This window comes from Penicillium argentinense (genome assembly GCF_028826775.1).
Source record: "Penicillium argentinense strain IBT 30761 chromosome Unknown utg000003l_segment0_segment0, whole genome shotgun sequence".
Lineage (NCBI taxonomy): Eukaryota > Fungi > Ascomycota > Eurotiomycetes > Eurotiales > Aspergillaceae > Penicillium > Penicillium argentinense.
Window position 1 is genome coordinate 238,055 of NW_026622662.1, and position 27,066 is coordinate 265,120.

A 27,066-nucleotide genomic window follows, 5' to 3' on the forward strand; every position below is an offset into this window, starting at 1 on the left:
CTCGAGTCTCCTCTCCGCGACCTCCATCGGTGCTCTCGATCTTCTCGATACTCTTGTCGGATGGGGACACACAGAATAGACACTCTGGCAAAATGACTGCCAGTTTGGCACCGGTTCACATCTACCCGGGCAAGGGCCTGGGCTTCATAAGTATGCCCTCGGATGATCTGCACGCGGGGAATCTACTCAGCTCATACATTCACGCAGCTCTCGGTTCTTCACTGCACAACGTTTTGACTCGAGTCAAGTCCCACCCTCAGACCTATCCCGCGATCGATCTGGCTTACTCGTCTTCGGACCCCCTGCGCAACCCTGTCGTTCTGAAGCTACCTGCAAACGGACTTCGCCTCCGCTTCGATGGGCCGGACCAGCGTCTGCGCCTGATCGAAGTAGTAGATTTTTCCCGGGTGAATTTGGTGTACAAGAACCAAGATGTCATGAAAGGTGCCAAGTCAGCGGAGCAGCCGACATCCTCCCAGGGACCCAGCTTCCGACATGTCTACAACCGTCTCTTCGGACCATCGTACCCGGGAGAATATATACCTCGATCAGACCAGTCTCCATATGGCACCTACGTACTCTCTTATCCCGGCGTTGCTTTCTCCTTCCCACTCCAGCACTCAGCTTGGTCCGACCATTGCGATTTCGTAGCACTTCTTTCTTCGTCAGCAGCACAACCAGCTACCTCGATGGCCATCTTCCAAGGGTCCTCGTGGCCCGAGGTCCGCGCGAAGCTGTTCACCCAACAGCCGCAATACCCACGCGCTTCTGCAGTGGTCAGCAAAACGCGAGAATCGTTTGCCGATGAGGTCGAAGAATTCCGTATTCTTGGGGCTGGAAGATTGGAAGTGTCGCGTCGAACCAGTCCGCCGGTCTCTATCATACTTGGAGAAACCACGCCACAGGACTTGATCGCCGAATTTGGCCCGCCAGATGCCATCTACCGTAAACACGACCGACGCATATCAATCCATCGCGCCACCGGCGCCGTTGGCGGAGACACCCTGAACCCAAGTCTATCGCCACGAGGAGGTATTGAAATTGCCGATACTGATCATTCATCTAGCAACAGTGTCACTGATGACTCGGACGAGGAGACATTGGGCGGACAAGTCAGCGATCCAGCCTCGGTGCCGGCCGAGAGTTTCTTCAACTATTTCCACCATGGCTTTGACGCATTCATATCGCATCCATCTACACCGGGCCCGGCGTTCCCCGGCTCAGGATTGCCTGACCCGACAGGCCCGTCCGCGTCCTTGTCGTCGCAGTTGACTGTGACCAAGATCATCCTCCATGGAAATGTCCCAGGATCATACCCATTCAACCGCCACCGTCGCAGTCGCTGGTCAATTCATCTGGACCAATCTAGCGAAGAGCTAAATGCCGAGTCGCACTTCGATGAGGTTTCTGAGCGACTCCGCGGCGTGTGGAAAGGATCATATCCTAACTCGAAGGAGGGGCGCGCCATGCAAAGACCGATGGTGTTGAACCGCGGCTGGGGTGATAGTCCTGAAAGCAGCGTTGAATTTCTTGGGGGCTGGGAAGAAACCACTGCCAAAGGACAACGATCTGGGTCTGATGGGCATGATGGCGGGCTGGGCAATACAGAACTCTTCGGATTCCCGGGACTTCTGTTTGAAGTCCTCAAGAACGGTGCGGTTAGCTGCCTGACGGTCTATTGAGGCGACACTCTTAGCCCTCCATCACTTATTTTATTATGCGACACGACCTGACGACTGGGTTCTACTTTTGGCGATTTGTAAACATTCGCAATGCATGTAATATTTGTATTTAGATTTCATTTCTTACGTCATATTTGGCATGCTAAATTGCGTAAATTTTGTTACCGTCGGTAATCCCGCCCGAGCTCCGCTGCTCTCCCGCGATCGTCGAATTTCGCATTTGAACTTCACACCTCGAACATCCGAGAGGATATGCAGGGAGAATGCAACCACCAGGGCGATCGCTCCCTCGATCCTGGACGTCGACTCTGAAACTTCCCAAGTCGAATTTTCCTCCGCGAGTGTCGCCGGCCGACCGGACAAAATACCTGAAACGATGTACCGATGACCTGTACGCCTGGCAGCGCCGCGAACGAGCGGCCGCAAAGCCTTTCATCCTCCACGATGGCCCACCCTACGCGAACGGCGAATTGCATATCGGGCACGCATTGAACAAGATTCTCAAGGACATCATCAATCGCATACAATTGGGACGAGGAAAGCAAGTGCGATATGTGCCGGGGTGGGATTGTCATGGATTGCCAATCGAGCTCAAAGCTCTACAGGGGCTGCGTGATGCAGGCATAGTGGACAAGTCGGTCAACCCTGCTGTCATTCGCAAGTCAGCGAGACAGCTTGCGCGACAGACTGTCAAGGAGCAGATGAAAGGATTCAAAGGGTTTGGCGTGATGGCAGACTGGGAGAACTACTGGAAGACAATGGACCGAGATTTCGAGATGCGACAACTGGGGATCTTTCGGGAAATGGTAGACCACGGGCTCATCTACCGCAAGTTCAAACCGGTTTATTGGTCGCCATCGACGGGCACCGCGCTCGCGGAGGCAGAACTGGAATACAAGGACGATCATGTGTCGACTGCAGCTTTGATCAAATTCCCACTTGCGAGTGTTCCGGAGCACATCACCAAGAACCCATCACTTGACTCAAACGAGATTAGCGCCGTCATTTGGACCACCACGCCCTGGACCCTGCCTGCAAATGCCGCCATCGCAGTCAGCGAGTCGCTCGAGTATGCCATTGTCCAATCAGAGAAGCATGGCTATCTGCTCATCGCCCAGTCTCGGTTCGAATATCTGCAGAGTATGCTCAGGGAGAATTTGTCTATCATCGTCCCGTCTATTCTCGGTTCAGAGCTGGCCGAGAAAGCCACGTATCGCCCCCTGTTCAAGAGCCCAGATGCCGAGGCGCAGCCCATTATCGGCGCGGACTTCGTGACTGCCGACTCGGGATCCGGATTGGTTCATTGCGCTCCTGGCCATGGTATGGAAGATTACGAGGCCTGCCTAGCACGTGGTATCGAGGTGTTCGCGCCGGTCAATGACGAAGGCCGATTCACAGAGAAAGCCATGCCACACGACCCGACGCGTTTAACCGGAAAGGTCGTGCTGGGCGAAGGTAACGAAGCTGTTCTGGAATACGCTAAGACGCGGAATCAGCTACTTGCGCAGCACAAGTACGAGCACAAGTACCCCTACGACTGGCGTTCCAAGCGGCCCATCATTGTGCGGGCGACGGAGCAATGGTTCGCCGATGTTGCCGACATTCGCAAAAACGCACTGAAGTCGCTGGAAGATGTTCGGTTCGTCCCGGAAACAGGAAAATCCAGATTGGACAATTTCGTTAAGAACCGAAGCGAATGGTGCATATCGCGGCAACGCGCCTGGGGTGTTCCTATTCCTGCCCTGTATCACCGCACTACGGGCGAGGCTGTCCTCACCAAGGACAGTGTCTCTCACATCATGAACACCATCCAAGAACGAGGCGTTGACGCTTGGTGGACTGACAGCGCTGATGATATCGCCTGGGTTCCTCCATGCCTACAGGATGACTCTGCTGGCTATCGACGTGGAACCGACACTATGGACGTCTGGTTTGACAGTGGTACCAGTTGGGCGGAAATTGATGTGCCCACCGAAGGACGAACCCACCCGGCGGATGTGTATCTGGAGGGATCCGATCAGCATCGTGGCTGGTTTCAATCGGGCCTTCTCACCTACACTGCGCACCAGCTCGCCAGCGGCACGAACGATACCCGGGCTCCTTTCCGTAACCTAATTACACATGGATTCACTCTTGACGAAGATGGTCGCAAGATGAGCAAGTCTATTGGAAACACCATTCCCCCTCAGACAATCATGGATGGCACGTTGCTACCCCCGTTAAAGCCGCGGAAGAGCAAGGGCAAGAAGCAACCTGAAAACCAAGAACCAACCTACGACGCTCTGGGCCCTGATGCACTCCGTCTCTGGGCTGCTGGAAGCGACTACACGCACGACGTGGTGGTCGGAAAGCAGGTGCTTCAAGGCGTGCATACCAGTCTGCATAAGTTCCGAGTGACCTTTAAGCTGCTCCTGGGCGCGCTCAGCGATTTCCAACCGGAAAATGTCGTGCCTTACGACCAGCTGCAACAAGTGGACCGAATTGCACTCAAGCATCTTTCCGACATGGTCCTCGCCTCGGAAAAGTCCTACGATAACTTCGAGTTCTACAAAGCCGTCAACACAATGAACCGCTGGGCAAACCTCGAATTCTCCTCTTTCTACATGGAAGCCATCAAAGACCGTCTATACACACTAGGCGAGAACAGCAATAGCCGTCGTGCAGCCCAAACAGCTCTCTTCTACATCTACGCCTATCTGCAACAGGTTCTGGCACCTATCACCCCTCTCCTCGTGGAAGAGACATGGGAGCACACCCCGGAAGCAATCAAGTTGCACAACGGCCACCCCTTACAGCGCATCGGCACCAGCCCAACAACGGAATGGCAGAATCCCGCCCTGGACACGAACTACCAAGAAATCGTCGCAGTGCACTCAGTTATCAAAAACTTGCAGGAACAAGCTCGCGGCAAGAAGCAGCTCGGCTCTTCCCTGCAGTCCTTCGTGCACCTCTCTCTCCCAGGCGCAACCACCTCCGTCTTCCACCAGTACCTCTCCGAGCTACCCGATCTCTTCGTCGTGTCATCAGTGACCCTCGGCGTGCCAGGAGAATCTATTCCGAACGAGATTGCGCAAGCCGAGTGGCAATATGCGAGCGAGTGCGAGCTGCCCAATGGCCAGAAGGGACTGGTGCATGTGTACGCGCCCCTGGCCTCTAAATGCCCGCGTTGCTGGCGATATGCTGTGCCTGAGACCGAGGCGATTGACGAAATTTGTGGTCGGTGCGAGTCGGTCGTGGCGGAGCTGGAGGCGTAACGTAGCAGGCGTTTGTAATTATATTGCATGTACCATAAAACCGCCCTTCTCTTCTACGGTGTAATCTACTTGATCTCCTATTCAATTGTTCGCTCTCAATTTCTTTGTTATTTGTGGAATAGATGTTCCATATCAGCTGAGGTACATAAACTTCAATGTTAAAGCAGGGATCCATTGACAATCTGGCATATCTCGTGATTCGTAGCGCAATGATCGATCCTGATGATCTGAAAGAAAGAAAAAAAAAAAAAAAAAAAAAAAAAACCGAAAAAGCCTGAATCTCATACGCCGAAACATCCCCCGTGATGAAGATTGATCGTAAACTGTGTTTCTCGAGGCCGGACTTGAAGTTGTTGTTGACCTAAAGTAGTCTGTCGCGCTTAGGCACCCTCCTCAGGGAGATGGATCGCACCCTCATTACCGACGCCGTTGGACCAGAAGCCGCCAATGTGGACAGTACTAGAGAAAAAAGTCAGTAGTTGACAAACACAGTTAAAAGAATGGCAACTTACATTCCCGGGGAGCTGTCATGGGCCAGCAGAAGCCAGTAACCAATCAAACCCTGGGTGAAGATATCCTGGACGGCGAAGATAACCGTCTCGGTGTCGACACTTAACTTCAGAGCCAGAGGGCCGGCGGCCAGAGCACTAAGGAAATAATCAGTATATGACATCAACAGAACTCGAGGGGATGCATACATTGGGAACAAGGCAAAGACAGTCAAAGTCGAGCCAGCCAGAGCACCGAAGAAACGGCGAGTTTGGGCATCCTTGTTCAGACTGGCGCGGTGGGCATGGAAACCACCGTGGTGAAGAACAGTCAGGTAAGCCACACAGCTGACAACCAGCCAGACCCAGCGAACCTTGGTGTGGCCGGCATAGGTACCCAGCAAACCCGAGGCAAGCATAACCCAGTTGGCGACGATCGAGGAGACCAGATTCGCTCCGGGCACACCGCTAACCAAAGCAAAGTTGGTGAGAATGAGCGGGGTGCTCAGGGCCCAGTTCAGATAGCGCAGCCACAGAACCTGACGGAAGTACTCGTCCTCGGTGTTGGGGACATGCTTGTGGTGGTTGACAATGTTCTGGAAGACATAGTCGCTGCCTTGGCCGGTGGACAGGGCGAGGTAGGTAATGAACGAGATGGTGGTGATGAACGCGGAGAGCGTGTGGAAGATGCGCTTGGACTTGTCATAAAAGTGTAGAGTTAGCGGGCGATCCTCAAAGCTATTGGGGGGGTGGGGATGCGGAAGTCTTACCAGAGGGGCACGAGCGGCGAGCGTGTAGAAGACCAGCGAGGTCAGGCCCATCAACACAGTGACGACCCTGTTCAATGATTAGCACGAGCCAGAAAATCAAACATGGGGAGAAGTAATTTACCAAAGAGTCCGCTTGCCGGTCGTCTGGAGCTCCTGGAAGATGGGCTCGCCAGGAATGACGGTGGGAATGGGGTCGATGGAGTTAGCAGGCGGCCACGAGGGCAGCGTGCCGGTGGGAAATTCGTCGGGGTTAGGAAGCATCATGATGGTGGAGTTGACGAAGTGTGGATGTTAGGAAGGAGATGACGACGAGGAGACGCTGGCAGTAATAAGGAGAGCAATAAGGAGAGCGAAGGCGGAGGTGAAATCAAGATTTGGGCGGGAGCTACTTCCCGGACTTGCGTCATCGCCACTGCCTGCTGCACGGGGGTCAACAAAGCCCCTACTTGGTGGTACACCTTCAGCTGTCCCTGCTTAGCCACATTAGCGAGGGGAGGCCAGACGGTTACACAACAGGCTGACGAGCGCAGATGTAGATCAATAGATTCCTGCAGGACCCTCACCAGTGCCTATAAAACAAAAAAAAAAAAAGGCGAATCGGGATCGACGGGATCGACAATCCGGGGAAGCTCCAGAACCGCCACTACCCCCACGCACCGTATACGCTTCACTGCCAGAGAGTACCTTGGGATATCTCATCCAGGGTATTCGGATGTGGGCATTCGAGATAGGTGTGAGGTCTCGTATCTTCCTAGTCTGGATTGATATCTCGCAGCAAAAAGAACAGCCTCCAGGACAGTTGATTCGGAAACGATGGAATTTACACAAGAAATATTTGAGTGATGACGGAGCAGAACATTACCTAGGTATGCATTAATGTATGCAAGCCCCTACCTAGATAGATAGATTAAGCTCGCCGACCGACAAATATTGTGTTGGTTCAGTCAGACTGCCTAACACCGCAGAGCCTCAGCGCCGGCACAGGTCAACCGGGACATGTCGAAGCACAATCTAGCCCAGAGAACCGCCTTTGAAAGATGCTTTCAGGAACACATCTATCATCCCACCAGTCCTTTACTAGCTACCCTATCCGTGATTCCTCCGATAAGGTAGCCAAATATGATTTTAAGCACATGTATTACACTTTTAGGAAAAACGCAAAATGGTGGGGCCTTATGCGATTTAATCCTACGTGATGCCCGGGGCGGTTGGTTCACTTTGCACACCCTATCCTACAAACAGTAGTATGGAAAATGGGAACGATGAAATATACGTGCCAGGAAGAGTAGAGTTTGCACAAGGCACTAGTCGAGCCTTTGTTTGACTGGTGGATGGCCAGCCGCTTCAGTCAGTTCCGTACGAACAATTTCCCTGGGTACGTCAGCCCACGCCTCGTTTAGTGGTGGATGAAAGAGCCGCAAGCGAGGAAGAGCGAGAGTGAACGCTTAGTAAGCAAGCCGTGATGGAAAGAGCGGATGTGTTGCGGGATCTCCATTTATGAATTGGCCCGTTGGGGCTTCGGGTGGAAGCCCACCGATCATCCTGATCATCGACGGCCACCGACTCGAATAATGTCTGGGATTTCTGCGAGATCCCGTCCTCGTGGGGCTCGCGATCACTTGAGACAATAAGAGGGGTAGGCTGAGCTGGTGATGCAATCAGTAGTTGACTCGAAAATGTGTTCTGATGATCCGTAAAATAGCACGGGTATCAACACATCATACTACTCGCGAGGTAGTAGCTACCTCTCACCGACCGTCGGAACGGTGTAAACCCTGAAGTTGTACTATACGAGCAGCGCCATTGACGTCTTTGCGGCTTCTGAAGGCGCTATTCGAAAGGGACCAGATAGTGACGGGAGCTTGGCGTGCCGAATGCGGCTGGAAAATAACAAAAGTACGTGCCAGAAGTACTACCAGATGTACCGTACTAGTACAAAGTTCGCGAGACCAGCCCAGCCCGTTGCTGGTTGGCAAGACTAGGGTCTTCCAGCCATTTCCTTCGCCAAAATTTGTATCGAGCACACCTAGTACTGCCAATTGTGGTTGTTGTTTCCCATCCAGCGACTTCGATACACAGGTGGACTTCATCAGCGAGATAGAACACCTCTCAGACCGTCGAGATCAACCACGCCTGGACATCATGAATGTGAAGAGTCCAAAATCCCCTCTACATGATGTTGACCTCGAGCCAAGCTCCATTGCGGCCTGGGAATCCGGGGGCATTCGGCCGTGCGATCGATCGATCTCATTATCGAGAGCCGACTCCAGTCCCATTGGACTGACCGAGCAATGAAGCCGGCCGAGATCTGTTTCGGAGGCACGGCTAGCATCTCATCATGGGCCCGGAGTGAATCTAGAACGAGTCGTGCAGGGCTCGACAGGAGATGGCAGGTCCATGACTCTCCATGGGGGCCGGGATTTGGGTGGATGCGCTCGGGTCGCATCGAGTGGGACGCATGCATCCACTGGGAAGTCGATGGCGACCCAGCCCGGCAGAAATAGCCGGCCAAAGCGTTGCATTCTCGTTGGTTGCATTGCCACAACCTGGGGGCGCCATCAAATTGACGTATGCGTGCACAAGGGACTGTCAGGATCGCCCGCGAGGCGTTCAATGCAGGGGCTATCGTGGCCTGACTGCCGAGCTCGGACCCCCTTTAATTTACATATGAATCTACTGTACATCCATGGGGGCTGTGGGAGACGAGCCACCGTCGGAGACGAGCCACCGTCATCAACCCGCTCAACTATGCAAACCCCGCGGATAGCCTTGGAAACGAGATAGACCGTCGCGACCAACGCATGTGGCAGAGCGCTTCTGCTATGAATGGTCGGAATTGAATATCAATCCAATATAGCCCCACGATCGGGGAGAATTTTCCGCGTACTGTAGGATGATCTTTCGAGAGACCCCTGTATTCCAGGAAATCATGACCTCATCGGGGTGGGGAACAGCTGAGGACAAGGTGACTGTACCGATCTCCATTGGCACTGGGCTCCAACTTTCTTACCAGGGTATAAAATGTACCAACCCCGATGGGCGCGCGACACTTGCGTCACCCAGCTAGTACCGTCGCAAAAGAGGCTGCCACTTCGATCATTTGTATGATCTTGAAATTACAAAAGATTGAGAGTGTCCTGGTACCTTACAAGGATTTCTTTCATTTTTTCTTGCCAAAATATTATCGCTGTCTGATTGAGCAACAATCGGAATCACGAAACTCCTTATCATCAAAGGGCACGAGAAACAACTTGCATTCAGTGTATCCTGTGTGTGTGGGAGCAAGTCACAATCCGACTTGAGTTCCTCTCCAGCACCGTGAGTCGAACATACTGCAGTGAGAGTCGTCTCCAACGCCGAATTAAATTCTCGATGTTCTGTCGCCGGTAAGGTCGGACTTTTTTTCATAATGAACCGTCGGAACGAAATGGTTGACGCGAAGTTGCCCTTGCGATACAGAGCGAGCTCTCGAAAGCCAGATACGGAACTTGTCAGTCATTTCCAAAACACTTTTGGCAAAACATTTTTCCACGGCAACGATGATAAACCCCACAACACGTTGGAAAAAAACATGAACTCTACATTAGAAAGGTATGAGGTCATTCTGAATACCGGTTTGAATCGAAATCTCATAAAATCAAATAGTGCACGCAAGAGCCAAGGAGATAATTTCTCGGGACTTGGAAACCCTTACTCTTTTTACCAAGACACACAACCAGACATGACGCGCACATCGCAATCAGTGCAGTTGCTACCGCCTCAAAGTAATGATTTTGACCTCTTCTCCACCGGATCGGGGTCAGTCGCGCCGGGGACACTCTACAAACAGCCTGGACTGTACCCCCCTCCCCAACAAGCCTTTCTCCCAAGGGAGACATCCACTCCAACATCAACTGGTCCGGGGGCAACCAGCCTGCCACCCACTTCAACCAACCATATGCCGAAAACATCCACCCATCGCAATTATGGAACACGCCGGACCCCTTTTTCGCCAGTACAGGATATCCGCCAAATCATTTCACGCATCGCGACTCGGGATACGAGGCGATGGACGAGTCCCAGGATCCCCTATACCCAAGTGAACTTCCAACCTATACCGGATATCCAGATTCCATGGAGCCAGACTCTGCAGACTCTGGGGCCAGAGATTCGGGCTCTGAATCCTACACCCTAGGCGAGAAGTAAGTTTGCCACTGGCTCGCAAATTGCGGCGCGCGCTAACATGTTCGATTCAGATTTCGCTACCATACAACGCTTCGCACCTCTACAGCTACGGTCGACAACCCTAGCGATGCGCCCGTGACATATCTGAATAAAGGCCAGGTGTACTATATCCAGGTCGCCGATTCGACGCCACCCAGGGCGCAGTTTGAGCCTACCCAATATCGGACATGGATTCGCATTACTTTCGATCGAGAGGAGCAGCGATCCGACCCAACTGCATACTGGCGAATGTGGAAAGAGGGCCGGGGTTCGACTGAATCGCAGAACCGTGAAGACAAAATGGTGGCTGTTGAATTCGCGGGCCAGAAAAACCATCAGGTGAAGATCGGAGAGTCATCGCTGGACGGATTTTGTGTGACATGGACTGTCCAACCCGGAAACAATATCCATCGATGCACCATCCCCGTTCGATTCAACTTCCTATCCACAGACTTTACCCACTCCAAGGGAGTCAAGGGAATGTCAGTGCGACTCTGTTCCAAAACGGAACAGCTCAATTTCCTGCAAGACCGCGAATCAGAGATATGTTTCTGTAAAGTCAAACTCTTCCGAGACCACGGAGCTGAGCGGAAACTGGCAAATGATGCGACTATCACTCGCAAAAAGATTGAAAGACTGAAAAAGATGCTCGAGAAGTCAGAGGGCCCAGAGCCACAAAATAAGCGGAAGCGCAGCAGCATAGAAACGCAGAGTCGACTGAATCACGAAAGTGGTTGGACGGGAGGCATCTTTGATAGCCCGCCTCCAACACCATTCCACGACAAACAGCAGAGGAAACTGACTGCGCTACTGAAATCTCTGTCTTCCTCTCGCCCTGAAAGTGTATTCGGGATCCGTGGCGACAGCATAGACGATCCCGAATTGAATCCAATCCGCCAAGATGAAATCACCTCTCACAAGCCCGATGCCTCTCAGTTCAAGGCCCCATCCCAAGATGGTAGCTCTTCATCACGCCCAAAATCCAGACTTTCTACTCCCGAGAATGCCTCCAGTCTATCGGATGAAGTCAATGAAGCACTCCTGGCCGCATCAAAGAAATCAAGTCCGCGACGGAGTGTTTCTATGCCAGGTAAGGGCCTTCTACCTTTAAAACATGACGAGATAATGAACTAATCAAATTTATCACAGTGGCGTGCTTCTTCATAATTCTCGCTGGAAGCGAACCTTCTCTCAGCCAGCACTATCGCGCAATTTACCCTCGCGAGCGAACAGCCCAAGAGCTGGTGAAGTGGATCTGCGAAAAGTACCTTGTAGATCCGACAACTATTGCCCGTGTTCTTTACACCAACAATGCCGGACTCGAAATCATAGTCGACGACGACTTTGTCCAGGAGATGGCCGAAGGCCAGAGCATGGTTGTTGAGATTGGTCCTCCGTCCGGGGCGGAGACCACGTCAAACACCATGCAGGTGATTCGCTTGAAGTATTAAGTTTGATACCCGGGATAGGCAGTCTAAGGTGTTTTAGATCGGTGTTAATACCCCGGGAAAGGAAATTTTGTCTTTTCGGTGTCGATATTCCCGGAGTCGGAAATTTGCAAGGGTTTGCAAACACGACCGAAAATTGTACTTGTTATGACGCTACGCGTACACGATGAAGATGCGAACACGATGTATGATAACAGTTATTTTGTTACATGATATAATTTCTTTTGATATAATTTCTTTAAATTCCTTTGACATTGGATCAAGTCTCCCGAATTCGCGAGAAGATTAAATTCGATTTTCAGATGGCCCGACGAAGCAAAAGCCTCTTCAATGATGGCCTGTGCCGCAAAAGGAATTACACAAAATAATACAACATTTTATTTACTCCCTGCTTGCCTGACTTTATTTTGACCCATGATGCTCCGCGTGTTCTTTTCCAGCGGCCGCTTGAGCATTCTCGCGCCCACGATTCCACAAGAAAATGGCAGCCAAAGCTCCACCGCCAGCGGTCCACAGCATCCTATACGGGAGAAGTATTAGCCTAGATTTTTTTCCAACGAATGCATTTACAGCGAAGGATGACAATACCATTTAGGCGTGCCCTGGGGATCCGCCTTATCGCCAGTAGTAGACACACCCCTACGCTGAGCGGCAGGGGGGTTGGAGTCTGCAGTCTAGCGGCGCCGGCACGAATAGGCTTTGCGCCCGCAACGCGAGCGGCCGAATGGCGAATAAAGGTCATTATGTTGAGTATCCCGGTGTAATCGAAAAGACCGATTTTTTTTCATCAGTTCGAAGGGGAGTGTCACAAGATCTTAAGTATGCGATTTCATGATTACGTCATACATAGGGGACATGATTATCATGCAATTCATCCCTGCACTTTTAGGTTCGAGAATCAAGACAGAAGTTGATGACTCAGGTAGCTAAAATCCTGATCTGCGTGTCTGCAGACATTCGAACAGCTTTCCTGGTTGGAGTGGACCCGCCAATCAGAGACGAATGACTTGGATCATGACAGCATCCCGATCGATCGGGCGTGCGAGTCCTTGGTTTTTATTCTGGTCAAAACAAAGCTACCTAAGTTTAGCGGAGCTTATTTACCTCCTTTGCTCACTTGTTTGTTGCCCAATATACCGCATTACCTAATATTTAGCTCCATCGGCGATTCAAATGGTTGCTGCAGGCGCAATCGGCGATTCAAACATATCACGTGACTTGACCAATCACAGTGCGCTTTGTCGACCCCATAGTTCTCGTGGGGAAATCACGAAGAGGCCACTGCTACTGATTTCAACAATGAATATTGTTTCCGAAGGAAGACTCCGACGGGAGACTGGACCAGGAACTACTAATAGCAATGACCATTTTTTTCAGTGTACAATATGCTACGACCCTTGCCTACGCAACCCTGCATGATAATACCTTCGGGGAATGAAACAATCGCCGTCTGTCTGGGGGACCATGCGACACTCCGCAATAACGTCCGTAGCCCCCAGATTTTTCATTTCTGTTTACATCTGCGCGAGACCTCAGTGCAGAAAAGCGCAGTGTTCGGCGCATACCGATATTAGTAGATGTGTGTCAGCTTTTGACCTTCCTGCGCTCATTACCGAAGGCGGCTCCGGCAACAACACTTCACCTACAGCCAAACTGAACACAACACCATGCGGGCCACTTATTTCCTCGGGGCGCGACTTCGTCCGAATCCGAGCTTGTTCTTCATCCAGGGCAGACGGTCGACGTCGCGCTTATCATGCGAGGCCGTGTCCCCATTTGAGTCGACCTACTCGAACTGCAAGGTCCAACTCCCTCGATCCAGCATACAGGTTGGGGCGACAAGGAAACACAGCACCAAATCGACAAACCCATCTACAGAAATGGAAAACAGCCACGGCCAGCAAACAAAAAAGCTAGTTCCTGGCCTCATCGCGGCTCTGGCCGGCTCGGCAGCAGTGTTTACATGGATTGAAAACAACCCCGATTCACTCTCAGAGGCTCCACCGAAACTCAAAAACACCCAACATGATACCTTAAAAGCGACTGGCAAATTTTTCAAGCTCGAAGAGATCCGCCAACATGGCCCAGACTCAGATCGACCCTGGATCATGAGGGGAAACAAGGTCTACGACATTACAGACTGGATCGAGAGTCACCCCGGAGGCAAAGTGATTCTACGAGCAGCCGGATCAGCAGTTGAGCCGTATTGGGACATCTTCACAATCCACAAGAAAACAGACGTGTACCAGATTCTGGAGCAATACCTGATCGGACATGTGGATCCTGACGACCTTGTTGATGGGCAGGTCCCAAAGGGCTCGATAGAGGATCCATTCTCAGGCGATCCCATTCGCGACTCTAGTCTCGTTGTCCTAACTGACCGACCTTGCAACGCTGAGTCCCCAATGTCTGGACTGACGTCCTTCATAACGAGCACAGCTTTATTCTACGTCCGACATCATTTCTGGGTCCCTCAGATCGCCAAAGAGTCGTACAAAATGACGATTGATATTGGCGATGGATCCGACGAGAAGACCTATACACTCCGTGATCTGCAGACAAAGTTCCCGCAACATACTATTACTGCAACCCTGCAATGCTCTGGAAATCGACGTGCGCATATGAACGAGGGTTCGGGTCGTGATGCGAGTGGCCTCAAATGGGGCGCTGGCGCCATCAGCAATGCCGAATGGCGTGGTCCTCTTTTGCGCGATGTTCTTGCAGACGCTGGATTCGATGTTGATTCACCACCGGGTGACCTGCAACACGTTGAGTTCTACGGCGAAGACACGTACAGCACTTCCGTGCCTATAGACAAAGTCCTCGATCCCCGCCAAGACGTGCTCCTTGCCTGCGAGATGAACGGAGAAACCCTCACAGGCGATCATGGATACCCAGTCCGAGCGCTGGTGCCTGGAAATACCGCAGCGCGCAGCGTTAAATGGGTCAACCGCATTTCCCTCTTAGAAGACGAGAGTCAGTCACAATGGCAACAGCGCGACTACAAGGGCTTCGGGCCAAATGAAACGCGAGATACGATCGACTGGGACAGTGCACCATGCATTCAAGATACACCCGTGCAGTCAGCGATCACAACCATCCGACCGGATCAGAACAATGACCGCTCAGACTCGATGGTGGTGGAAGGTTATGCCTTTTCTGGAGGTGGACGGAAGATTGTCCGAGTCGACGTCAGCATCGACAATGGGAAGACCTGGACACAAGCGAAGATCGAACCGCACAAACATCTAGGGCATAAGACCTGGAGCTGGTCATTATGGACTCATCGGTGCCGACGCCCACCAGCTGATAGCTGTGTTATCGTCAAGGCCGTCGACGAGGCATACAATTCTCAGCCGGATTCATTTGGGCCAATTTGGAATTTCCGAGGAGTTTTGGCGAATGCGTGGCATCGGGTTCGGATTGACAAGCTGTTTCAAAGCGACACAGATTGAGAGGGCACATATTGAAATTTGCGATTAGCGTTCCTGATATGCATTGGAGACCACCAAGCTAGTACTTCTCCATTCAACTTTTTTTGGCTTCTATGAATCCAACCATACATTCCATTGAGGCTATCACTAGACTCATATTTGTCCTTTATGACCTCTACTCCAAAAAAAAAAAAAAAAAAAAAAAAATCTATCCTAATGAATAACCCCTGCTGTAAGAGGCGAAAGATACTACATTTATGTAGTATAGCCACCCACAATCTATGTCTCGCCCCACAAATCCGGCGGGGCGGTGCGCCCCAAAAGCTTCCCCACAGCTCCGCTCTGTTTCTAGAAGGAAGCCGCAAAGTTACGCAAAGCTGGATTTCGACCTAAGCACCAGCTTCCTAACTAATTATATTCTACCAGAAATCTCCTGTTTCACATCAACAGGCCAGCCTTCATTCTTTCTTCTGCTTGTTGACGCCTATCACTTCAATCGACACCTATCTTCGCTGCAGGGGGTCCACGCGCAGATCGCAATGATGAAAAAGTCGGTCGCTGCGAGCTTTTTGACTCTGTTATCAGTGACTTCTTCTTTGGAGCTCGCTTTGATCCATACTTTGCCAACCTGACATGGCAAGCTCCGCGCACACTTCCAACTGGAGCAATTTGACCGTCGAGTCCGAAACAGAATCCTTCGTTGGTCTTCTCAACAACACTTACCCAACTGTCCGCCAGTTTTTGCGCGTTCCTTTCGAACAGGCCAGACCTATTTCTCGTATTTGCAACCACCCCATTAGCACTGTGCTTCCAGCTAACGTACAACACGCTGTAACCCCCTGCCGTCGAGCTCCGCTGGATGCACCCGGTTTACCCCTAGAAATCCAAGAAGAGAATTAACTCGACGTACTTTGGCCCATATAAGTGCAAAATACCTTCGTGGAAGTTCCTTTTCCCACTCGCAGCCTACCCTCAGTTTGTTGATGGATCTGCCACTCTTTGCAACGAATACCAGCTTCCCAACACCATCGTCAACCTCGGAGAACCTTCTCACGCTGTCACCGTCGCCTGGGCCACTGCCGAGGACTGTCTTTTTCTCACCATTTGGACTCCAGCTGATGCCAATAAACAGTCTAAGCTACCCGTGGCTCTTTTTGTCACTGGAGGTGGTGGTGTCACAGGCGGCATCAATGTTCCTTTCCTAGCAGTGATGGCTGGCATATACATGAGAGTCCCTTTCTCGAAAATCCATGAACTTTCGGGCCTGTAAACTCCAATGTTCTTACCTATGTCACCTCGCAGATGCGATATTACCGAATCTCAAGCCGGACGTGACGACCGACTTCAGCGGGAGAGTGGTCGATTTATACAAGAGCATCATCGACTTTCAGGTTCAAAGCGTGATCGGATAGTTCTTCATAGCGGAACTAGAGAATACTTCCGAAGTGTTGTCAAATATGACAACTGGAGTGACATGCTGAGCGCCACTCAGAAGAGCGAAGGTGATTTGGATACGAAGCTAAGGCAGAATATCTTAATTTCAGCTGCTCAGTAACTTGATCAACTAGCTGAAAAGACGACCAAGTAACGCAAGCATCTGCTTGATATCTTCTGCGAGATGCAAAAGCTTGTCAAAACATTCCGGGGATCAAAAAGACACCATGTCTCCGTTGCCCAGCACTTGTATGACGCCGAGAGTCGTCGCTGCCGTGATCTATTGAAAGCAACAGTTCCCATCCTTGATAAAAAGCGTATTGAGCAAGACAAACATCCTCGATCATCGGTTTTTGGTGGTCGCCAGACACCAGTCGGCTAGCATCTGCGTCCATCATGCGTACCAGTGATACCAGTGTGTCCGACGTCATGATACTCAAGGTATGGGATTTGTTAGCGGGATGATTTACGGTGGCACTTGATAATGTCGTCACATTTATCTGGTCTCCTGGTAGCCAACAGCTTGCTGTAATGTACCAGGATTTGCTCGTAATTCGAAACATTGATACAGGCCAGAGCACAATTCTTCCAGTTGAATATTTTGGTCTCTATCTTTTCCCATTTTACTTATTGGGACTTTCTCAAGGCTGCCCGACTGAGAAACCTACTGGCACTTTGGGATGTTAACTTGATGGCGTGGTCCAACGATGGGCAGTATATAGCCTTGGTCTGTCCGGACTTGACGGTTGAGGTCTGGAGTATTACGTGCCGGCTATGTACACAAACACTTTGCTCGCATGCTCCCCCGAGGGACGATTTCTCATTTTCGGTCCAGGCCTACACAGGTGGTCGCCTGATCTAGGGATGGCAGTGCGCTCGCGGTAGCCACTGTGGGCAAAATTCAGATTTGGAACCCAGCCACAGGACAATGCAAGCTGAGCATTGATGACTCGCAGTCTCGCAAATGCCTCAAATCATAACGTGGTTCGGCGACGCAAATTATCTGGCTTTAGCAGCGGTGAATTATGTCAAGATATGGACTTCGGCGGGAGTGCTTGTGGCAATGTTTGACGTCCAGCACTCGAGCGAAATTTGTCCAATCAACGATATCCGATTCCTAGACCCGGAACAGCGCTGTTTGAAGATTGTTTGCTGAAGTTCCGCGGCATGTCACTATACTGTACCAACTGATTTTCCCGATCCTCAACCCCTCTCAGGTCTGTTGCAAGTCACCAATATAGTTATACCTATCAGCATCGAGGCAGCTGGATCACCTGTAATGAGAAAAAGATCGTCAAGGTTGCTCCGGGTAGTCGAGCCTTAACACAAACAATATTGTGATTCTTCATGGCAAGGCAAAAGTCGCAATAAGCTCTAGTCCTACTCAGTTTGGATATTTATGGTTTCTTTTCTATATCATCTTTGGTGAGAGCTGAAAATTGAATTTACAAGAAAAATTGAACGGAAACCACGGGTTTCGTTTATTAAGTGACCAGCCTCTTCTAAACAAGATTCTCAAGACGAAGCTTCAAGGCCTGCATCTCACCCGTAAGAACTGCTTCAACAAGCCAGAAAGCATCTGAGTCATATCATGATAGAGCTCTTGCCTCTTAGTCTCAAACGCATTGAAGATATTCCTAGCCGATCTGACCGAGATTTGGTCCTCGCCCTTGGACAGACTGTTCCAAAACTCATCAACAAATTCCTGCAGCGGCATCCCAATAAGATGGCCGTCCTTCAAGTCAGGCTGGTGCTTAGCGTCGTGCAGCTCAGTCTGTATAGCCGGGGGATAGATCTCCAGGACCTTAACATTTCCGGGGCCATCCTGAACCTGGGTGCGAAGGGCTAGAATGAAGTGGTGCAGAGCAGCCTTGGAAGCACCATAGTTCGGGCAGCGCATCATCGGAACAAGTGCCATTTGCGAAGTAGTGAATGCGATAGCGGTTTGGTTCTGTTGTTGCTGGAGGTGGGAAGGAATGCCTTGGTGAGGCGTACAGCAGAGGTATAGTTAGTGATCAACTCCTGGTCGAAGATGTCGAGGTCGACACTCCGGTTTGGAAAAGTCGAAGGGTCTCTGGATGCCAGAGTTGAGGAAAATGCAATCAAGGTCGGGGTTCTCTGAGATGATCTCAGAAGAAAATTGGGGGATCTATCTGTTGTGAGTGCGCTGTATCCCATGATCCGGGGTCGATGACCTCACTTGCTCGAGATTCATGACATTGAAAGCCTTCGCATAAACCTTGTCGCTCCCGTGTTGCTGAACAATCTCATGGAGGTTCTCCTTTCTTCTTCCCGAGATAATGAGCTTCGAAGCCATTCTGCACGACCTTTTCGGCAAGAGCTTTGCCAATGCCAGAGGTGGCGCCAATGACGAGGACCTTCTTGTAGCCAAATGCCATTCGGAAAGATGGTGGTTTTGGAGGAAAGGAGGGTGTAAATTGTGAGATGAGTGCAGATGTAGTTTCTTTCTCGGGCCCGAACTGACCAGCTTATAGACTAGAGGAACTGAAAAGGCCTGATGGCGACCGAGGTTTGATGCTTTTGTCATGCACGCTTCCGTCCTGTTCCCTGCGGAGACTAAACCCTAAATAAATATAAATAAACCAAGTTGATTGGCTGCCGCTATTAGCTTACCCACTCCCGAGGGTCCAACGCCACCGGTGGAGGTTAAACCCGATACAGTTGCACTACAGTTTTCATTTTGGTCATCTATGAATGATCACTATTTGGATGTTCGATGGATTTCTGCCGAAGTGCGTCAACTAAAAGAAGTTTGCGACCAAAGTTCCATCTGACTTGAAACCGCCTGGTGGCTGGCCCAACTAAGCCGAGCTGGCAAAGGTAGAGCTAACAATGTTGACCCGATATATAAAGCCCACAAACAAACACAAGTCAGGAATGGGATTGAGATTGATCGGTAGATACAACAGTACACTAATGGGGTTTGCTCCACAAAACGACCTTCAGGATTTCCGGGGTTAAGCGTATAACAGGTGGTGGAAGAGCCTGCTTTATAGAAAAGCCGGGCGGGTGATGATTGGTTCATCGGGGCAAAAGCTTGGACGTGTTAGCATAGTGTGGCATACATTGTAGCATCACGAGGTGTGCGTGCTCGTAGTTTTGTCGTCTAAGATCAAAATAACCAGATTTGATAAAGTCGTTGACGTCCCAAGCAGGGAGTATGTTGACAGTGGCAGAAAGTACCGACTTTTGCGCAAATTTACGGCCATTGAGATTAGAAAACCTACGAACTCCTACAAAGAGACTTCGAAATTGGCTGGTAGATGGCTGACTTCGCTATTTTTGTTATCCCATCCCGATAAATACATCCAATGGACACCCAGAGTCCGAGGGGGAATCAACCCGCAAGCCACTTTTCGTCATCCAGCTCAGATAGAGAAAAGGGTAAAGAAACTCGGAACTAAATCATGCATCGTCGCAAATCCCACTCTAGTACTTCTTGCCCTGGCGAAGGACATCACCGAACTCCTCCAGAGGGCTCCGGATGAGCTTGGTGTCCTTCCAGAGGTTGGGGGTGAGGAAACCGTAGGTGTTGACGACGGCGACGAAGGTGGCCTTGAGGGTGTTCTCGAGGGTCTTGGTGGAGCCGGAAGAGGAGGTGTAGGCGTCCTCGACACCAGCGAGCTGAAGGAGACGCTTGACAGCGGGGGAGGCAACAAGGCCAGTACCGCGGGGAGCGGGGATAAGCTATAGGTTAGGGTATTAGCGCCTGTTTTTGTTTTGCAGGAATCGCTTGAGTCGGAGTCTGCTCAGGCTGAAGGTGTACATACACGGACGGAGACGGAACCACACTTGCCGCTCTGCTTGACGGGCAGAGAGTGGGGTTCACCAAGGTTGGAACCCCAGTAACCGCGACGGACGGGCAGGACGGCGAGCTTAGCGATGGTGATGGCGGCACGAATGGCAGTGGCGACTTCCTTGGAGGTCTTGATACCGAGACCGATGTGGCCCTCGGAGTCACCGATGAGGACGATGGCCTTGAAGCGGGTACGCTGACCGGCACGGGTCTGCTTCTGGACGGGCTTGATCTGTAGGTTGGAAATTCGCGTTAGCCCTGATCCATCGCAATTGAGCTCCGACTTCGTTTCCCAATTTCCATGAAATTCAAACCTGCGCATCGCAGTTTTTTTGGTATCAACTGCGCATGCGCAGGCGTGTCCTCCATTGGTCTCGAGTGTCGGATTTCGGCGGGTGTTTTCGTTGTCGTACCTTCATAACCTCATCCTTCAGCTTGGGCAGGAAGAAGTCAACAATCTGGTACTCCTTGATGGGCAGAGAGTGCAGGTAGATCTGCTCCATGCTGGTGATCTTGCCGGCCTTGACGAGACGGCCGAGCTTGGTGACGGGCTGCCACTCCTTCTCCTCCTGCTTTCCACCACGGCGGCCACGGCCACGGCCACGACCGCGACGGTCACCACCACGGTCGCCGCGCGAGCCAAAACCTCCACGTCCACGGGGAGCAGCGTCAGCCATTTTGGATGTATATAGGGCGACGAAAGCGAATTTGTCGATGAGGTCGAATGGGTCGTCGGGGACTGCGTAGCGGTGTTGGCGTCAAAATTTCGGGCAGAGGTGGGCTAAGCGAGGGTCCGCCCGCTGTCTGCCCTAGCCCTAACTCCCAATGCGGAAGGGCCGTGCGGAGGCCGTTCATGCCTGAGCCGTCGGGTGTCTGCCGCACGCCCCAGGTGTCGATCAGGTGTCGATCGTTTGTCAGGGCAATCACCTGACTTTGAGTCCAGGGTAATCTGGTTTTGCAGATGACGCATCAGTGCCGGTATTGATAATAGTCCATTTACTTTTACATTTCAAAAGTGTAGGAGGATGGACCTAAAAAAATAATAACTTCTTCCGTCATTTGTTACGTTTTTTGCTCGAGTGTTGTAGTATATAAATCTCTTCAGCTGAATCGACGTAATAGTCGGTACGCCCAAAAGAGAATCCCGTGGCGGCTGCGTTTCCCCCTTGGGAAACCCCCATCTCCGCAATTTAAAGATGCGGGCCCGCCTCTGCCCTGTTCAACCCCAGTGACTCTGGCTACTTCCCCTCCTTCACTTTTCTGTCGTTCGTTGCGTGTTTGCCGCCTCGAATTCCACTCCTTTCACCATGTTACGCTGGTTCGTTACTCCCCGAGGGAAACTCTACCCCCGAAAACAAAGAAAAAAAAGGCTGATCGCAATCCAGGTACCAGAGCAAGTTGGCCAGGCGGCCCATCCTCACTGCGAGCGTCACCAGTGCCGTACGATCTCCCACCTCTGCAATTCAATCCGACCCTCATTGACAATTGATCTCTATTAGGTGCTGTTTGGCAGCGGTGATGTCCTTGCCCAGCAGGCCGTCGATCGTCGCGGTCTCCAGAAGCACGACTTTGCCCGCACCGGGCGCATGGCTCTCTATGGTGGAGGTATGTTACTCTGGTCCGGTTATATCGCATTGAAATATTAATACAAGTCTCTTTTCAGCTGTCTTCGGTCCCGTCGCCACTGCCTGGTTCGGCATCCTCCAGCGTCACGTCGTCCTCAAGAACAACTTCAGTACCACCGTCGCCCGCGTGGGTTGCGACCAATTCCTCTTCGCACCTGTACAGTTGACTTGCTTCCTTTCCTCGATGGCAATTATGGAGGGTGTTTCCCCGGCGGAGAAGTGGATACACTCCTTCTGGCCTGCGTACAAGGCCAATATGTTGGTCTGGCCGTGGGTTCAGGGCGCCAACTTTGCCTTTGTGCCTTTGGAGCTACGGGTTCTGGTGGTCAATGTGGTCAGCTTGGGTAAGTTCAAACTCTTTCATAACCAGATACAACTGGCAGGCACCAACAGAAGGTGTCTGGTGCCTGACTACGCTGTCCAAAGCTAACGCGGACAGGCTGGAACTGCTTCCTGAGCATGATGAACAGCGGCAAGTAGTAAATATACCCAGTCACATTCTGCATGGCGCTTCATCTGCGATTTGTCCATTTTCATAGAGGGTTTTTGGTCGCAGGTCTGTACTTTATGGGTTGATTATATATATTTTCCGGTTTGTTAGAGTTTTGCTTTTGCAGCAGACTTTTTTTTCTTGTTTTTGGCAGGGTCACGAATGATTGTAAAAATTGATAGTCAATGTGAATACTCAGATTTATTCAATACCGCCTTGATCTGAGCCTTTAGTAAAGCATAGAATCTTCGTTGCTGTTCTAGATGTATATCGACGCTAGTGCGCAGTTAGGCGTTAAGGCCGACCTAAAAAGGCAAGGCAGTTTTTGCGTTGCCGCATCGCCAACACGAATCTCCCGCCGACTCCTCCTTTCCTCACCCTCACCCTCACCCTCACCTTACTCTGCCTGGAGCAGAATCTCGTGCCGACTCGACTAAAGCTCCGACGAGTCCTCCCTTCGACTCTTTGTGCGCACCGACGGCGCCTTCCCGGGCCGAAAATCTTCCCCTCCGAGCACGCCGCCTTTCCAACCTCACCCTTCCACCTTCACCTCCACCCCTCAATCCAACCACAATGGCTGCCGTGGCAGAGAACGGTCACGCGGTGACCGACGAGAATGCCGCCCCCGCGGTCGCCTCCTCCACTGAGGAGATCACCGTTTTCCACGACCCCGAGAACTTCAACGTCAAACACCCGCTCATGCACGAGTGGACGCTGTGGTTTACCAAGCCTCCCAGCGGCAAGGTGAGTCGCGACCGAGACTTGGTCAGCGAGGCCGATTCTAATCCAGGCAAACGCAGGGCGACAACTGGAACGACCTGTTGAAGGAGGTTGTCACATTCAGCTCCGTCGAAGAATTCTGGGGCATCTACGTATGGCAACACCCATCCCCCATCCCTTTAAGTCGGAGACATCATGCTAACCACCTCCCTCGATCTACAGAACAACATCTGCCCTACTTCCGAGCTCGGCCTCAAGGCTGACTACCACCTGTTCAAGAAGGGCGTACGACCGGAGTGGGAAGACCCGCAGAACAAGCACGGTGGCAAGTGGTCGTACCAGTTCAAGGACAAGCGCTCAGTTCCCATCGACGACCTCTGGCTGCACGCACAGCTGGCCGCGATTGGCGAGACCCTCGAGGGCGACGAAGACAACGAGGTCATGGGCGTGGTGGTCAACGTGCGCAAGGGCTTCTACCGTGTCGGTCTGTGGACTCGCACTGTCGGCAAGAGCATTCCCGGTGACAAGAGCACCCGCACACCCGCGCAGGGCAAGGACGTTCTCGAGGCGATCGGCCGGCGGTTCAAGGATGTCCTCCGTCTCAAGGAGGCCGATGTGGTGGAATTCTCGGGCCACACCGACAGCGCGCACAGTGGTAGCACCCGTGCCAAGGCCAAGTACACAGTCTAGAGAAACGCAGATGGCAGGTGGTGAATAGCGGATGGTGGAAGTTTTGCTGTGCACTCGGTGGACGGATAGATGGAGAGGGGGGCGTCCACGGGTGTTCTCATGATGGCTGGAGAGAAAAGTCGATGATTCCCAGTTTTTACCCTGCTGCAAAGTTATGTGCAGCGATGACTTGCTTGCGACATGTACCCTACCCTTAACAACGCATTTTATGAGGCATGTCGTCTGACCTGTCCGTATCGTGTGATATACAAGTAATTAAATGTAAATGTCCGGTAAGGCTGAGCACTGCCTAGCAGAAATCGTAGAAACCACACTACACTGCTAGCAATCAACACTCAAGTCACAGACCACATGTAATCAGAAGGCTTATGATAGACCCTTGGATGTAATAGTGCACTCGATGATCTTCTCCTGTGGGCCTGGTAGTCAAGATATATTTAGGTCCGCGCTACCCACACGTCAAATCCCAAGACTGCAAGCATATCAAATCCACGAACAGTTCAACGAAAACCAAGAAAAAATGATGGCAAATCCATAATACAATCTCCCAGTCTGCGCTATGCAGCCATTCAGCGTCTTTCACACTGTAATCGGCCAATCCCAATGCAGCAAAGGTTAAACAAGCCTCTGCCGAACGTTGCAAGTATCCACAACAACAGCAGCAGCACTGCGAACATCGACGATTATTCCCAGCACCTGTGAGGTACAAACACAGCAGCATTTAACAGGATTCTCGATGAACTCGATACTTGCTCCAACACGTGCACAAATGCAAACAACCAGCCACATCGTCGCACTGCCGCTCCCGATTCACAGTGCGGCATTATATCCGAGCCTTCGATCCACGGCTCGCCGGTGATACAGAAATCTCAGCTCAGCTGCAGTGTCAGCATGATTCATCGGAACTCGCGTTGCACTATGCCAACGGTCTATTACGGCTGTGGACCCTCGTTTAAGTGTCGGTAGTCAGCACGGTCATGGCTGATCAACTGGGGATAACCGTCGATATTTCAGTCTGTTGCTCATTTCCTTCTTGCCTTCTTCTATTACTTGAGTAAAAACACTGAAAATCGAAGGATACAATCAGAATTGACCCGACAGTACACAGCTGCACCCACGAAATGGACTGGTCCCCCTTCCTCACCAACACCTGGGCCCGCATCGCCCTAACAATCCTCTCCTCCCTCCTCCTCCTAGTATACTGGTACATTCGAATACCAAGCGACATGCCAAAAAACATCCCCAGCGTACCAATCTACATCTCAATAATGGGGCTCTGGAGCGACATGGGCCAAACGGACATCTACGACAAATGGCTGCGGGAACCACTCGAAAAGCACGGCGCAGTAACCTACTGGGCCGCAGGACGCTGGAACGTCCTCGCCACACGACCACGGTATCTTGTCGACATGTTCCGGCATGAAGACGTATATGCGAAAGCAGGCAGCCAGAAGAAGATTCCTTGGAGCGTGATTGCCAGTCTTGTGGGCGGGAACATCATCAATTCGCACGGGGAGTTGTGGAAGCTTTTCACGTCGATTATGAAGCCCGGGCTACAGAGGAGGATTACGGATTCGATGCCGTTGCTGTTGAAGTCACGGCTGTTTGTGGATTGTATCTTGGCAGAGCAGGGGAGGTTGGGGGAGAGCGGTGTTTTGGTGAATCCGTTTATTCAGCGGTGGGCGTTGAGTTGTATGGGGTTGAATTTTATGAATGTTGATCTGGAGGTGCCTCTTCTTCCCTTTGGATACGCACAGTAACGGGACAGCAAGCTAATTCAGACCTGATTTGATGTGCCAGTCCCTCGAAAAACCAAACCAACGCCTCGAACAACTCCAAACCCTCATCAAAAAAACCCTCTTCGAACCGCTCTTCTTCAACTTCCCCGATCTAGACCGCTACCCCACGATCTTCCGGCGGCGCAAAGTCGCCTTCTCAATAATGCAAGAATTTGGAGATCTACTAGTCGCCACGGTCCGCGCACGCCCGCGAAACGAAGACAAAGACGGATCCCAAGTAGTGGACGCACTAGATGCCGCACTCAACTCAGGCCTAATAACCGAAGAGCAATACCGAGCAAATCTAAAAGTTACCTTCCTCACAGCGCACGAGAACGCCCAACAGCTCCTCAACTCCGCATTCTGGGTGCTCGGATCCAACACGTCAATCCAGGATAAGCTCCGGGCTGAGATACTCGCTACGAAAACTACCAATCCCACCTCGGACGAAGTCAATGCCCTACCGTACTTGTATGCCGTCATCGTCGAGCTCCTCCGCCTCTACCCGCCCGTCTCGCAGCTAGTCAATCGTGTAACGATGTCCAAGACTGTGCTGGGCGGGGACATTGTCATTCCGAATCATACGTGGGTGGGATGGAATGCGTTCGGGGTACAGACAGATCCGGCAATCTGGGGCGCTGATGCAAGGGAGTTTAGACCTGAGCGGTGGGGGGAGTGATGTCAAAACGATTCACGGTAGGGTGCGGAGTAAGACGGTGGCGTGCCATTTTATTGCGTTTAATGCGCATTCGAGGAAGTGTTTGGGGCAGGGATTTGCGGTGTTGCAGATGAAGATTTTGCTGTTTGAGATGGTGAGACGCGTGCAGTGGGTGATTGATCCGGAGTATGAATTGAAGTTGACGTCGGTAAGTCCAGCTGGTGGAGAGGGATATACTTTTCACTCGGCTAATATTTGTTAGGGGGGAATTATGGCGCCTTTGAACCTTCGGGCGATTGTGACAGAGCGGGAGGCTGAGCCGAGAGCGACGACAGCAACGACTCCAGTTACGGTTATGGAAACGGCGGCAATTACAGGTACAGCTGGCGATAGTGAGAAGGTTTTTCCGTTGGTCGTTGTCAACTAATAGACAGTGGGTCGGAATTTTCGAGACGTATATTGAGATATCGGTGGCGTGGAATCAACAATGTCTACGATTCGAGTCAGGTGGCAACCACTTGACTCGACACCACCAACACCACGAAAGTTGCAAATTGAATTCAGGCCGGCAGGTA

General features: G+C 51.6%; 9 protein-coding genes across 9 annotated transcripts; 6 read left to right on the top strand and 3 right to left on the bottom strand.

Moving 5' to 3' along the window:
- Positions 1 to 92: 92 nt before the first annotated feature.
- N7532_002261 (UPF0183 domain protein) lies at positions 93 to 1,682 on the top strand (the record flags this gene model as incomplete). The annotated part of the gene is made up of 1 exon (XM_056614755.1): positions 93 to 1,682. One exon carries the CDS (start codon positions 93 to 95, stop codon positions 1,680 to 1,682), a length of 1,590 nt encoding a protein of 529 aa, XP_056477727.1.
- A 263-nt stretch (positions 1,683 to 1,945) lies between these two features.
- N7532_002262 (isoleucine--tRNA ligase ISM1) lies at positions 1,946 to 4,936 on the top strand (the record flags this gene model as incomplete). Its single annotated transcript, XM_056614756.1, has 1 exon — positions 1,946 to 4,936. One exon carries the CDS (start codon positions 1,946 to 1,948, stop codon positions 4,934 to 4,936), a length of 2,991 nt encoding a protein of 996 aa, XP_056477728.1.
- A 380-nt stretch (positions 4,937 to 5,316) lies between these two features.
- N7532_002263 (opsin family protein) lies at positions 5,317 to 6,458 on the bottom strand (the record flags this gene model as incomplete). Its single annotated transcript, XM_056614757.1, has 5 exons — positions 5,317 to 5,395; positions 5,449 to 5,583; positions 5,635 to 6,122; positions 6,195 to 6,261; positions 6,316 to 6,458. The coding sequence occupies 5 exons, from the start codon at positions 6,456 to 6,458 to the stop codon at positions 5,317 to 5,319; spliced, it is 912 nt and encodes a 303-aa protein (XP_056477729.1).
- Positions 6,459 to 9,915: 3,457 nt separating this feature from the next.
- N7532_002264 (CP2 transcription factor) lies at positions 9,916 to 11,848 on the top strand (the record flags this gene model as incomplete). The annotated part of the gene is made up of 4 exons (XM_056614758.1): positions 9,916 to 9,992; positions 10,052 to 10,375; positions 10,430 to 11,487; positions 11,547 to 11,848. 4 exons carry the CDS (start codon positions 9,916 to 9,918, stop codon positions 11,846 to 11,848), a joined length of 1,761 nt encoding a protein of 586 aa, XP_056477730.1.
- Positions 11,849 to 13,725: 1,877 nt separating this feature from the next.
- N7532_002265 (uncharacterized protein) lies at positions 13,726 to 15,300 on the top strand (the record flags this gene model as incomplete). The annotated part of the gene is made up of 1 exon (XM_056614759.1): positions 13,726 to 15,300. The coding sequence occupies one exon, from the start codon at positions 13,726 to 13,728 to the stop codon at positions 15,298 to 15,300; it is 1,575 nt and encodes a 524-aa protein (XP_056477731.1).
- A 2,941-nt stretch (positions 15,301 to 18,241) lies between these two features.
- Positions 18,242 to 19,030, bottom strand: N7532_002266 (putative short-chain dehydrogenase/oxidoreductase; the record flags this gene model as incomplete). The annotated part of the gene is made up of 3 exons (XM_056614760.1): positions 18,242 to 18,693; positions 18,760 to 18,862; positions 18,914 to 19,030. 3 exons carry the CDS (start codon positions 19,028 to 19,030, stop codon positions 18,242 to 18,244), a joined length of 672 nt encoding a protein of 223 aa, XP_056477732.1.
- A 1,133-nt stretch (positions 19,031 to 20,163) lies between these two features.
- N7532_002267 (40S ribosomal protein uS5) lies at positions 20,164 to 21,207 on the bottom strand (the record flags this gene model as incomplete). Its single annotated transcript, XM_056614761.1, has 3 exons — positions 20,164 to 20,421; positions 20,505 to 20,762; positions 20,944 to 21,207. The coding sequence occupies 3 exons, from the start codon at positions 21,205 to 21,207 to the stop codon at positions 20,164 to 20,166; spliced, it is 780 nt and encodes a 259-aa protein (XP_056477733.1).
- A 630-nt stretch (positions 21,208 to 21,837) lies between these two features.
- Positions 21,838 to 24,055, top strand: N7532_002268 (Eukaryotic translation initiation factor 4E-1; the record flags this gene model as incomplete). The annotated part of the gene is made up of 7 exons (XM_056614762.1): positions 21,838 to 21,848; positions 21,916 to 21,970; positions 22,030 to 22,135; positions 22,194 to 22,499; positions 23,061 to 23,389; positions 23,446 to 23,517; positions 23,588 to 24,055. 7 exons carry the CDS (start codon positions 21,838 to 21,840, stop codon positions 24,053 to 24,055), a joined length of 1,347 nt encoding a protein of 448 aa, XP_056477734.1.
- Positions 24,056 to 25,176: 1,121 nt separating this feature from the next.
- Positions 25,177 to 26,918, top strand: xanG (cytochrome P450 monooxygenase xanG; the record flags this gene model as incomplete). The annotated part of the gene is given in 4 exon segments (XM_056614763.1): positions 25,177 to 25,782; positions 25,856 to 26,443; positions 26,454 to 26,699; positions 26,754 to 26,918. The coding sequence occupies 4 exon segments, from the start codon at positions 25,177 to 25,179 to the stop codon at positions 26,916 to 26,918; spliced, it is 1,605 nt and encodes a 534-aa protein (XP_056477735.1).
- Positions 26,919 to 27,066: the final 148 nt, after the last annotated feature.